The sequence below is a fragment of the Cervus elaphus genome, chromosome 28 (genome assembly GCF_910594005.1).
Source record: "Cervus elaphus chromosome 28, mCerEla1.1, whole genome shotgun sequence".
Classification (NCBI taxonomy): Eukaryota; Metazoa; Chordata; class Mammalia; order Artiodactyla; family Cervidae; genus Cervus; species Cervus elaphus.
This window is the reverse complement of record NC_057842.1, coordinates 12,569,533-12,583,112: the sequence shown is the minus strand read 5'-3', so window position 1 is coordinate 12,583,112 and position 13,580 is coordinate 12,569,533. Positions and strand designations below refer to the sequence as shown.

General features: G+C 36.5%; 1 protein-coding gene across 7 annotated transcripts in view; it reads right to left on the bottom strand.

The window, feature by feature from the left end:
- Positions 1-5,148: 5,148 nt before the first annotated feature.
- The window catches only part of FAM135A (family with sequence similarity 135 member A), a 147,422-nt gene continuing 138,990 nt past the window's right edge, over positions 5,149-13,580 (bottom strand). For all 7 annotated transcript variants that reach the window (XM_043889910.1, XM_043889914.1, XM_043889913.1 and 4 more), the window contains 2 exons: positions 12,315-12,428; positions 5,149-5,838 (listed from right to left, as the gene is read on the bottom strand). In XM_043889910.1, coding sequence (XP_043745845.1) covers positions 5,633-5,838; positions 12,315-12,428 — 320 coding nt within the window. In that variant the 3' untranslated portion in view covers positions 5,149-5,632. The remainder of the gene's footprint in view (positions 5,839-12,314; positions 12,429-13,580) is intronic.

Genomic DNA, 13,580 nt, shown 5'->3' with positions numbered 1-13,580 from the left:
TCAGTGGTAGCTCTCATGTTGAGAGCGTAACAGTGCCCCAGGAGTAGAGGGATTGATGCCTTGCTGTGACATCTGACAGCGCTGGGAAGACGCTTCCATGGGTCGAGCATTCCTGCGTATCACTGCTGGGCATGCCGACTGCAGCTTCATCGCCTGGCAGGGCAGTTTCTGTAGATGGTCACATGGGCCTCTAAGTAGGCCAAGGCAACCACAGCATCACTACCATTTAACTGCCGCTCTCCTGGGGGAAAGACCTGGATTGTGTGCTGTCAGGTAAAAAAATAGCCCTGGGTTGCTTTTCTCTAATAATCAGTGATGGTGAACATCTTTTCATGTGCTGTTTTGGTCCATCTATGTGTCTTCTTTGGAGAAGTGTCTATTTAGGTTTTGTGCCTATGTTTTGGTTGGGTTATTTGTAGGTTTTTTTGATATTGAGCTGCATGAGGGAGGTGTTTGTATATTTTGGATATTAATCTCTTGTCAGTTGCTTGATTTGCAAATATTTTCTTCAATTCTGAGGGTTGTATTTTTGTTTTGTTTATGGTTTTCTCTGCTGTGTAAAAGTTTTTGTTTAGATTAGATCCCAATTTTTAAATTTTTGTTTTTATTTTCATTACTCAAGGAGGTGGGTCAAAAAAGATCCTCCTGCGATTTATGTCAGAGTGTTCTGCCTGTGTTTTTTTCTGAGTTTTGTATTGTCTGGCCTTACATTCAGGTCTTTAATCCATTTAAATTTGTTTTTGTGTATGGTGTGAAAGTGTTCTAATTTCATTATTTTATATGTAACTGTCCAGTTTTCCTAGCACCACTAATTGAAGAGACAGCCTTTTCTTCATTGCATATTCTTGCCTCCTTTGTAACAGATAAGGTACCTTTGGACTTTCAAATCTGTTTCATTGATCTATTTGTTTCTTTTTGTGCTAGTACCACACTGTGATTACTGTAGCTTTGTAGTATAGTCTGAAGTCAGGGAGTCTGATTCCCCCAGCTCCATTTTTCTTTCTCAAAATTAGTTTGGCTATTCAGAGTCTTCTGTGTTTCCAGAAAAATCATAAGTGAAAATCAAAACTACAATGAGGTATCATCTCACATTGATCAGAATGGCCATCATCAAAAAATTGACAAACAATAAATACTGGAGAGGATGTGGAGAAAAGGGAACAATCCTACAATGATAGTGGGAATATAAATTGGTACATCCACTATGAAGAACAGTATGGAGGTTCCTTAAAAAACAAAAAATAGAATTACCATGTGATCCAGCAATCCCACTCCTGGACATATATCCAGAGAAAACCTTAATTGGAAATGATAGGTGCGCTATCATAGGTGCCCAATGTTCACTGCAATGTTCACTTTATTTTCTTGGCTCCAAAATCACTGCAGATGGTGACTGCAGCCATGAAATTAAAAGACGCTTGCTCCTTGGAAGGAAAGTTATGACCAACCTAGATGGCATATTAAAAAGCAGAGACATCCCTTTGCCAACAAAGGTCCATATAGTCAAAGCTATGGTTTTCCAGTAGTCATGTATGGATGTGAGAGCTGGACCATAAAGAAGGCTGAGTGCTGAAAAATTGATGCTTTCAAACTATGATGCCGGAGAAGACTCTTCAGAGTTCCTTGGACTGCAAGGATATTAAACCAGTCAATCCTAAAGGAAATCAACCCTGAATATTCATTGGAAGGACTGATGCTGAAGCTTCAGTATTTCGGCCATCTGATGCAAAGAGCTGATTCACTGGAAAAGACCCTGATGTTGGGGGAAGATTGAGGGCAGGAAGAGAAGGGGATGACGGAGGATGAGATGATTCGATGGCATCACTGACTCAATGGAAATGAGTTTGAGCAAACTCCTGGGAGATAGAGGACAGGGAAGCCTGGCATGCTGCAGTCCATGGGGACACAAAGTCTGACATAGCGACTGAACAACTGGGTAAGGGGTTAGAAGTAGTAGTTAAGGTTGCTAGCTGTAGTGAGGGGCCCTATGACCACAGGAGAAAAGGGAGTAGAGACTGCCTAGAACTTGGAGGACCTCATCTCCTGGAGTACCTGTTCACAATATCATGTTGAACTGTAAACATTAAGCAGACTATTGCAAGCATGTAGAGGCAGGATCACCCAAGCCTCAGATCTTTGGGTAAAGAAACCTTATCAGCTGAGGTGCTGGCTGAACAGAAAGCAAACAGGGAACAGGGCAGTGGTGACAGCTCATAACCACCTAGCCTCGTGACCAGTGGCAGAACTGAGGGCTGTATTTACCATGGTTTTGCTTTGAAATTGGAGAGCTTTGGAACATAAAACATGCTGCTCCTCAAATCCTGCCCTGGAGATTATGCTTCAGCTGGTCTGTTGTGGAGACCCCACGGAATTCACCAAGGAAACTTGCAAAGCACTGCTCTAGTTGTATTTTTTCCCTCACTGGCTCATGCATGTGCTTACACTGTTAATAATTTCTTTTCTCTCATTGTACATTGGGAGTGGTGGTGATGAAGTCATAGTTTTCCCTGTGGCTGCACATTACTGAGGCAAGATCATTACAGAACCAGCGGAGAGATGGACAGAACACCAAGATCCTGGACCTGAAGCTGGAAGGGGGTGTTAGCAGTGTCAGGTCAGGAGGAAGCATCTGTAAAAATGTGTGAGTACAATACTTGTGATGCTGGGAAGGCAGAGAGGTGGACTGTAGTGGACTTTGGTGTGTTTTTCTCTTTGGGGCTCAGTCATCACAGCCCTTCCTGAATTCTGGCAGAAGAAATGGTCCCATCTTCTACTGGGGAAGCTGAGAAAGCCTGACACACTTACCTGGGTGGGTGCCTGGCAGCTTGAGTGCTGGCACAGGATAGCCTGTCAATCACATGTTCAAGAAACTTTGAATCTGGAAATGAGTGATGTAATCCAGTTTTCAGAGAAATCCCTGCCAGCAGAAACATACACAAACCTCTAGCTCCTCTGGAGTGGGAACCTGGCTATAATTTTGGTCACCTAGCTTCCTTGGTTTCTACCTGTTTTCTAAGAGTAGTTTTCTAGTCTTTCCGTCAATTTTGTGAACTACATATATTTTTCAATAAATTCTTTTTCTGCTTGAGTTAATCACAATGGTTTTTGTTATTTACAACCCAAAATTCTAACTGATGTAAACTTTAATGACATTCATTCTCTAAGAGTCAACTACACTGTATCAGATGATTGTTGCCCGACCCCTGCACTCTGAATTTGAAGGTGAATAGTGTATAACAGTTTCTCTGGTAAATCAGAAATTAAATCTATTGGACTGGAAACCATGATCACTGATATGTTTTTAAAACTGTATTAAAACAACAAACATCCAATCAACCAACCATGGTCATAAGAGCAATTTTCCCTTAAAAACAATAGTATGATTATTAATAAGAATTAATACTTTGATAAACCCAGAAGATTATTCAAACTCATATGTGAAACTTCTTTTAGTTAAAATAAGAAATGAAAAGAAATACAAGAAAAAAGTATGGTATTTTAAACTCAGGACCAAGGAATGTGAAGATGAAAAAATGTGTGTAGCAAAAATACAGGGTGAATAATGCATTTACATTTTCCAGTTATAATGCACTTGGAATATTATTGCTTACTCAATTCAAAAATTTTCATATGCTTTTTAAAAAGTAAATAATTATGAAGCATAATGAAATATGTTTTAACATATGCAAATGATATAAATTATAAAAATAGTTCACACAAAGGTATAAGTTACACAATCACACTGTCCTATAAAGTTAATTAATATAGTCTATCCAATTATAAATAAAAATATACCTCTAGTATTCTGAAAATAAGCGAGTGTTTTAGCTGTTCCTCCAGATAGTCATTTGTTCATTTATTAGCAGCAGAGGCAATAACACAATGCTAAAAATAAACATGCATCAATTTTACAATACATATTTACAAAAGCCTTCTATCACAACTGGTAAATGCAAATAGACCTTCTATCTATCCTTAGTGCATTATTATCTTCACAAGTAAAACAGGAAAGGAAAATAGTGAATTTAATGCTATTCAGCACCTTGAGTAAAGTCAAGAGACTTAACATCTCCATATATCAAAACATTTGCATCTGTGTCACCAAACATGTAAAGTTAATTATTTTGTTCCATGAATTATTTTATTTACATTACTCTTTAGTTCAACAAATTTTAGCAATATTTAAAAATTATCTAAATTCATAAAAGTATTTCATAAATTTCAACATTTAATTATTATGTACATACAAGGAAGTCCATGAAAAAGTTAAAGAAATGTAGTCAGAAAGTTCAAGCAACATTACCAAATTTAGCAAAATTCCAACCAAATCAAGGCAGAGGGCATTCAAACATTCAAAAAATCTCTAGATGCTGCTAATATGAACATGAAAAGTTCCAGTAATAAAAGTCAATATGAGAAATAATGTTGAAATCACCTGTAGAAAATATATTTTAATAGGCATGGCAGATGTTTACTAGCAACAGTAATAATAACTTTTTATAGAAAACTTTTATAACATTGTCATATATGAACTACCTGGTTTGGGAGGGCAAAATAGTTGATTTCAAAAAATATATTTTAGCAGCCATAATTTTATTTCCAGTTAAACATAGTAAAATGTTAAAAGTAAAATTTATGACTAACTAAATAATACCCCCATACTAGAAAATTTAAAATCTCATGCTATTCTAGCAATTCAGTTCAGTCACTCAGTTGTGTGACTCTTTGTGACCTGATGCACTATGGCACACCAGTCTTCCCTGTCTATCACCAACTCCTGGAGCTTCCCTGTCTAGCATATCGAGTCAGTGATGCCATCCAACCATCTCATCCTCTGTTGTCTCCTTCTCCTCCTCCCTTCAATTTCTGATAGCATCAGGGTCTTTTCCAAGGAGTCAGCTCTTCGCATCAGGTGGCCAAAGTATTGGAGTTTCAGCTTCAACATCAGTCCTTCCAATGAACACCCAGGACTGATCTCCTTTAGGATGGATTGGTTGGATCTCCTTGCAGTCCCAGGGACTCTCCAAGAGTCTTCTCCAACACCACAGTTCAAAAGCGTCAATTATTTGGCGCTCAGCTTTCTTTATTGTCCAACACTCACATCCATACATGACCACTGGAAAAACCATAGCTTTGACTAGATGGACCTTTGTCAGCAAAGTAATGCCTCAGCTTTTTAATATGCTGCTAGCTTGGTCATAGCTTTTCTTCCAAGGAGCAAGCGTCTTTTAATTTCATGGCTGCAGTCACCATCTGCAGTGATTTTGGAGTGATTCTAGCAATAATGGCCTTTAATATGATCTGTCTGATGTAAGGATTGTGGAAAGCCAATAATAAAACAATCACACATACATATGGGCTTAAAGTTTCACTGAAATACTTATGTAGCAAAATATATGAAAAAGTAATAGAAAAGTAAAAAGATGAAATTAAAAAATATTGCACAGGCACATTACCTAGAAAGTAAAGTTGATGTTTAAAAAGCTCTAAACATGGATGATATAAATTATCTTCCATATAAAAAGGTATAAATATTTCTTAGAACTTATCAGCATCTATAGTTTATTATAATAGATTATCTAAATCATTGCTGAATGAGGTAATTGTCAAGTCTCTACCAATGTTTTTAATTCTATTGGAAATATTTGAGGGCAGCAACCAGAAAGAATTTCTCTAAAAATATTTCTGAATCCAGAACAGCTATATGTGCAGCTCTGCCAATGAGTGAATCAGCTGTATTGGGCAATGCATTGATGACATTATATCGAACCAAGTTACAGTCCTTGCTTTGCAGAACCGGGCGAAGTAAGTTGTGGATCATTTCTGAATAGATCTGTCCTATGGGACAAATATAAAAAAGGAAAGTCAGTTCACAAAAAGAACTGAAAAAAAATTCTTCTCCAACTTTTATATAATTTAAAAAATTTAGTTACATTATTTCCATTTAAAGCAAAAAAATGTCTTTTAAAAGAATTTTTTGCTTGAATATAATTTTTGAGACTATTGTAGAGAAAATATAAATGATCACATTATGTAGCTAAGTAAAATAACAAATTTATTATACATTGTTTTTGTCAACTTGGTATTAATTAAAAATAATGAATATAATAGAGAAAATAGTTTTCTTGAACATGGAAGTCTCTTACGACTGTAGAGGAGCCATGATGAGACATTCTGACAAGGCTAAATTTAAAACTTGAGTCTAGAGCAAACACTTTAAAAAAGTTTCCATGGCAGTTAACATTATTCCACATATTTCTAAATTATTTTGAGAAAGAATAGTAACTTTCCATAATCAGAAGGACAATGTGAGTTGGCTCAAAGATCAAATAGAATTCTTTCTATTTTTTGGCCTGCAGGTTTATTTAATGCTTGGTTTTACTTTTAATTCCAAAATTGTGCTCCTTTCTCTCTTTCTGGTTAATTCTTATAATGGATTTATTGAGAGCATGCAAAGCTTAAATGATAAATTTTACATACATATATACACATAAAAGCACAAACTGCCTTAAAAGGGGCAAGACAGTTTTTAATGCTCATACATTACTTCATTATTAACAGATGAGTGCTAACATATATCCATCAAACATGAATTTTAGGGATGAAGGTACTAAATTTCAGAGAAGAGGAAGGATGTAGTCTGGAGGAACGATGAGAAGGGAATAGTATACAGAAGTATAATTAGAGAAAGAAGAGTGAGAAGTGTCTAAAAGAGGGATTACTATCATACAGATTTACAAAAAAGCTTAAAAATTTTTTTTTAAATTGAAGTATAGTTGATTTCTAGTATTATATTAGTTTCAGGTATACATTGATTCTATATTTTCATAGATTATACTCCATTTAAAGTTACTATGAAATATTGGCTACATTCCCTGTACTGTATATTCTTCTGTCTTCTCAGGTAGTGTTAGTGGTCAAGAAGCCCCCTGCCAATGCAGGAGACATAAGATACATGGGTTCGATCCCTGGGTAGGGAAGATCCCCTGGAGGAGGGCATGGCAACCCACTCCAGTATCCTTGCCTGGAGAATTCCATGGACAGAGGAGCCTGGTGGGCTAGAGTCCATAGGGTCGCAAAGAGTTGGACACAACTGAAGCGACTTAGCATGCATGTATATTCTTATAGTTTGTTTTACACATAGTAGTTTGTATCTACCTGTATCTTGCCCTTCCCCCACCCCTCTCCCCAGTGGTAATCACTAGTTTGTTCTTTGTAGCTGTGAATTTGTTTCTTCTTTGTTATATTTAATCATCTGCTTTACTTTTTAGATTCCACATATATGTGATAACACATTGTGTATTTATCTTTCTCTGACTTATTTCACTAAGCATAATACCTCTAGGTCCATCCATGTTGTTACAAAGGGCAATATTCCATTCTTTCAAATGGCTGAGTAATATTCCACTGTATATATGTACCACATCTTCTTTATCCATTCATCTGTTGATGGACACAGGTTGCCTCCATATCTTGACTACTCTAAACAATGCTACTATGACTATTGGGGTGCATGTATCTTTTGGAATTAGTGTTTTCTTTCTCTTTGGCAATATACCCAGAAGTGGAATTACTGGATCATATGGTAGTTCTATTTTTAATTTTTTGAAGAAACTCCATATTGTTTGACACAATGGCTGAACCAGTTTACATTCCCACTACAAATATACAAGGATTCCCTTTTCTCCACATTCTCACCAACATTTGTTATTGTGATTCTGATTTGCATTTCCCTGATAATTAGCAAAGTTGAGCGGCTTTTCATGTGCCTATTGGCCATCTGTATGTTTTCTTTGGAGAAATGTCTGTTCAGGTGTTCTGCCCATTTTATAATTTGGTTTATTTTTGTTTGTTTGTTTTTGTTTTTGATGTTGAGTTGTATGAGCTGTGTATTTAATTTGGTTTACTAGTCACATCATTTGCAAGTATTTTCTCCCATTCAGCAGGTGGTCTTTTTGTTTTTTCTTGATGGTTTCCTTTGCTGTGCAAAAGCGTTAACACTGGAAGTTTTATTTAGGTCTCATTTGTTTATTTTTGCTTTTGTGGGTTCTTTACCACTAACGCCACTTGGGAAGCCCACTGAGAGGAGATAGATGCAAATACTGCTATGACTTGTGTCAAAGAGTGTTCTATTTTTTTTTTTTTTTTGGCCTATGTTTTCTTATAGGACTTTTATGGTTTCTAATCTCATATTTTTATCCATTTTGAGTTTATTTTTGTATATGTTGTGAGAAAATCTTCTATTTTCATCTTTTTACATGTAGCTGCCCAGTTTTTCCAGTACCACTTATCGAAGAGACTATCTTTTTCCCCATTGTATGTTTTTGCCTCTTTTGTCACAGATTAACTGACCATATAGGTGTGTGCATTTATGTCTGGGGACTCTAGTCTGTTCCGTTGATCTCTGTGGCTGTTTTTTTGCCAGCAACATGTTGTTTTGATTACAGTAGTTTCATAGCATAGTCTGAAGTCAGGGAGTGTGACTGTCCAGCTTTGTTCTTTTTTTCCTCAAGATTGCTTTTGGTTATCTGGGATCTTTTTTGGTTCCATATAAATTTTAGGATTATTTGTTCTAGTTCTGTGAAAAATGCCACTGGTATGTTGATGAGGATTGTTTTGAACCTGTAAATTGCTTGGGGGAGTACAGACATTTTAACAGTGTTAATTCCAATCCATGGATATCTTTCCATTTCTTTCTATCATCTTCAATTTCCTTCATCAGTGTTTCACAGTTTTCAGAGTGTAGGTCTTTCATCTCATTGTTTATTCCTAGGGATTTTGTTTTTGATGGAATTTCAAACAGGACTGTTTTCTTGCTTTCTCTTTCTTATAGTTCATTATCAGTGTATAGAAAAGCAAATAGTATCATGACATCTGCAAACAGTAACAGTTTTACTTCTTCTCTTCTAGTTTGGATGACTTTTATTTCTTTTTCTGCCTGATTGCTATGAGTTGTTGTTTTTCAGTTGCTCAGTCATGTCCGACTCTTTGGGACTCCATGCACTGCAACATGCCAGGCTTCCCTGTCCTTCACCATCTCCTGGAGCTTTCTCAAACTCATGTTCATTGAGTTGGTAATGCCATCCAACCATCTCGTCCTCTGTCATCCAATTCTCTGCCTTCAATCTTTCCCAGCATCAGGTTCTTTTCCAGTGAGTTGGCTCTTCACATCAGGTGGCCAAAGTCTTGGAGCTTCAGCCTCAACATCAGTCCCTACAACGAATATTCAGGATTGATGTCCTTCACGATTGACTGGTTTGATCTCCTTGCAGTCCAAGGGACTCTCAAGAAATCTTCTCCAACACCACAGTTCAAAAGCATCAATTCTTCAGCACTCAGCCTTCTTTATGGTCCAACTCTCACATCCATACATGACTACTGGAAAAACCATAGCTTTGACTATAGGGGCCTTTGTCAGTAAAGTAATATCTCTACTTTTAAAATATGCTGTCTAGGTGTGTCATAGCTTTTCTTCCAAGGAGCAAGCATCTTTTAATTTCATGGCTGCAGTGATACGGAAGCCCAAGAAAATAAAGTCTGTCAGTGTTTCCACTGTTTCCCCACCTATTTGCCATGAAGTGATGGGACCAGCGGCTATGATCTTAGTTTTCTGGACTTTCAATACTATTTCAATAAAAGTGGCAAGAGTGGATTTATTCCTGGTCTTAGAGGAAATGCTTTTAGCTTTCACCATTGAATATGAAGTTAGCTTTGGGTTTTGTTTCTCATAAGTGGCCTTCATTATGTTGAGATATATTCTCTTTATACTCACTGTGATGAGTTTTCATCATGAATGGACAGTCAATTTTGTCAAATACTTTTTCAGCATCAATTGAGATAATGATGTGTTTTTTATCATTTGTTAATGTGATGAATCATATCAATTGATTTGCAGATAATGAATTATCCTTGCATCCCTAGGATAAGTCCCACTTTTGATGTGTGACCCCTTTAATACATTGTTGAATTTGGTTTGCTAATATTTTGTTGAGGATTTTTGCTTCTATGTTCATCAATGATACTGGCTTGTAATTTTCCTTTTTTGTGGTGCCTTTGTCCAGTTTTGGTATCAGGGTGATGCTGGCTTTGTAGAATAATGTGAATCTTTCTTCATATTCAATTTTTTAGAATACTTTGAGGATAGCTAGTACCGCTATTGAAACTTTTGGTAGAATTCACCAATGAATCTGTGTAGTCCTGTACTTGTATTTGTTGGGAAGGGTTTTTTTTTTTTTTTTTCCCTCTGAGTAAATTCCACTGTTGGTAATTATGTTCATATTTTCTATTTCTTCCTGTTTCAGTCTGTGGAGATTTTACATTTCTAGAAATGTATTAATTTCTTCTAGGTTGTCCATTTTATCAGTGTATGATTGTTCATAGTCTCTTAGGATCTTTATATTTTTGTGGTGTCAGATGCAACTATTCCACTTTCATTTCTAATTTTATTTTGGTCTCCTCTTTTTTTCTTTTTTCCATTTATTTTTATTAGTTGGAGGCTAATTACTTTACAATATTGTAGTGGTTTTTGTCATACACTGACATGAATCAGCCATGGAGTTACACGTATTCCCCATCCCGATCCCCCCCTCCCACCTCCCTCTCCACTCAATTTCTCTGGGTCTTCCCAGTGCACCAGGCCTGAGCACTTGTCTCATGCATCCAACCTGGTCTGGTGATCTGTTTCACCCTAGATAATATACATGTTTCGCTGCTGTTCTCTCGAAACATCCCACCCTCGCCTTCTCCCACAGAGACCAAAAGTCTGTTCTGTACATCTGTGTCACTTTTTCTGTTTTGCATATAGGGTTATCGTTACCATCTTTCTAAATTCCATATATATGCGTTAGTATACTGTATTGGTCTTTATCTTTCTGGCTTACTTCACTCTGTATAATGGGCTCCAGTTTCATCCATCTCATTAGAACTGATTCAAATGAATTCTTTTTAATGGTTGAGCAATATTCCATGGTGTATATGTACCACAGCTTCCTTATCCATTCGTCTGCTGATGGGCATCTAGGTTGCTTCCATGTTCTGGCTATTATAAACAGTGCTGCGATGAACACTGGGGTACACGTGTCTCTTTCAGATCTGGTTTCCTCGGTGTGTATGCCCAGAAGTGGGATTGCTAGGTCATATGGCAGTTCTATTTCCAGTTTTTTAAGGAATCTTCACACTGTTCTCCATAGCGGCTGTACTAGTTTGCATTCCCACCAACAGTGTAAGAGGGTTCCCTTTTCTCCACACCCTCTCCAGCATTTATTGCTTGTAGACTTTTGGATAGCAGCCATCCTGACTGGCGTGTAATGGTACCTCATTGTGGTTTTGATTTGCATTTCTCTGATAATGAGTGATGTTGAGCATCTTTTCATGTGTTTGTTAGCCATCCGTATGTCTTCTTTGGAGAAATGTCTGTTTAGTTCTTTGGCCCATTTTTTGATTGGGTCATTTATTTTTCTGGAATTGAGCTTCAGGAGTTGCTTGTATATTTTTGAGATTAATCCTTTGTCTGTTGCTTCGTTTGCTATTATTTTCTCCCAATCTGAGGGCTGTCTTTTCACCTTGCTTATAGTTTCCTTTGTTGTGCAAGAGCTTTTAAGTTTAATTAGGTCCCATTTGTTTATTTTTGCTTTTACTTCCAATATTCTGGGAGGTGGGTCATAGAGGATCCTGCTGTGATTTATGTCGGAGAGTTTTTTGCCTATATTCTCCTCTAGGAGCTTTATAGTTTCTGGTCTTACATTTAGATCTTTGATCCATTTTGAGTTTATTTTTGTGTATGGTGTTAGAAAGTGTTCTAGTTTCATTCTTTTACAAGTGGTTGACCAGTTTTCCCAGCACCACTTGTTAAAGAGGTTGTCTTTTTTCCATTGTATATCCTTGCCTCCTTTGTCAAAGATAACTCCTTTTTTCTTGACTACTCTACTTGCTGCCAACAAGTATAGTTACTTTACTCTTTGTCTTTGCCAAACATGGAGCATGACCTTTACCACAACCACCAATCCCAAGAAACCAGAGGAAACTGAAGCACAAATTACTTCTGAAGCAGTAAAATGGAGAAACATTTGTAATTATATGAAAAAGAGATTTCAAAAGAACAACTACTGTTTCACTGGCCAAAACATCTTACATGGCAGAAGAAAACAAATGAAGAAAAATGGAGAAAGGATAGCTGTTACAATCAGCAGGTGGAAAAGGAAGTCAGAGGAAAGCAAGGACAAGAGAAAGAAGAGAGAACATGAATGCAAGAAAAATTTGGGAGAGACTCATATGTAGACAGAACTCTCTAAAATATTTCTAATTTACTTTGTTACCTGACTGTTTGTCCTTCAAAGCTGTCTTGCACATTTCAATGCGGGCAGAATGATAAGGAACATAGCGATCTTGCAGAGATCCCACTAGGACAACATTTCTGAAATAGTGAAGCCCTGTGAAGAAAAAAATACTGAGTTATAGTGCAACAATTAACCAGATTTTAAATAACTTACTAGTATCATATTAAGTGACCATAAATGTACTTCCTCAATAGTATTAAGTTTATGCCTTTTTAAGTACCTGATGAATTCCTTCTCCAAATTTCTAGGTATTCTCTACCAAAACTGCCAGTTTCATTGTATGTAGTTTACGTGCTGAGATGAGAACTGCGTGTCTGCACTGAGAGAGGGCAAGGGTTGTGGTATGCGGGTAAGGGAGAAACTGGATAGGTGGACTGAAATTTTACCATAATGTTATGTCATAATGTTCTTATTTCCAAAGGATATTCATCAATATTCAGAATTATTTCCCAAGGTAAGAAAAGTACACTCTTCCATAAAAAAAAACTCTGTATAAAATCATTTAAAGCTGACTTTTTAAGTTTGCATTTAACCCTTGTCTAATATTACTTATATTTTCTCCTTATTTAAGCATGATGTCAAAATGATAAATACTTTGAAGTTTTAATAAAAAGTTTTATGATCCATTCAATAGACTTTTTGTTAGGTCTATTTAAATTTTTTAATTTTTCAGTAAACTAGGTGAATTTAGGGTTTGTGTCCTTGGGATACTTTGGTAAATAACTCATTTAACTACTGAAACTACATTCCTGACCATTTTAGTACTAGTGATCTTCTCATTTTACTCTTTGGCTCCGACCAGTAAATACAAAATCAAATTTTATATGATTAATTAAATAAAGTACATATAGACATTGGTAACACATTAGAATTGGTTATCTAGTACATAAAATTTTGTTCTGGAATGTTCCAGAATAAAATTTTGACACTTTTTGTGCTCTAAAACTCAGATTTTTAGGGACAGTCAATTGTGGGGACTACTGTGGATCCAGAATATAAAAAGCCTTCATCGAAGCTCCCTGTCTTCCCTGGAACTTAAGAACCTGAATGACAAGAAGGGTTTAGACTGACAAACAGCCAGGTGAAATGGTATATACCTTCTGTGCCAAATATAAGGTCATCCCTTCTTTTGTCAATGAGAAGATACTACTTTGTGGCCACTTGAATATATAAAATTACAGGAATAGAAGTGAAATAACAGAATGGCTATAATACGAATGAACTCAGTTGCATAAACATTTTAAC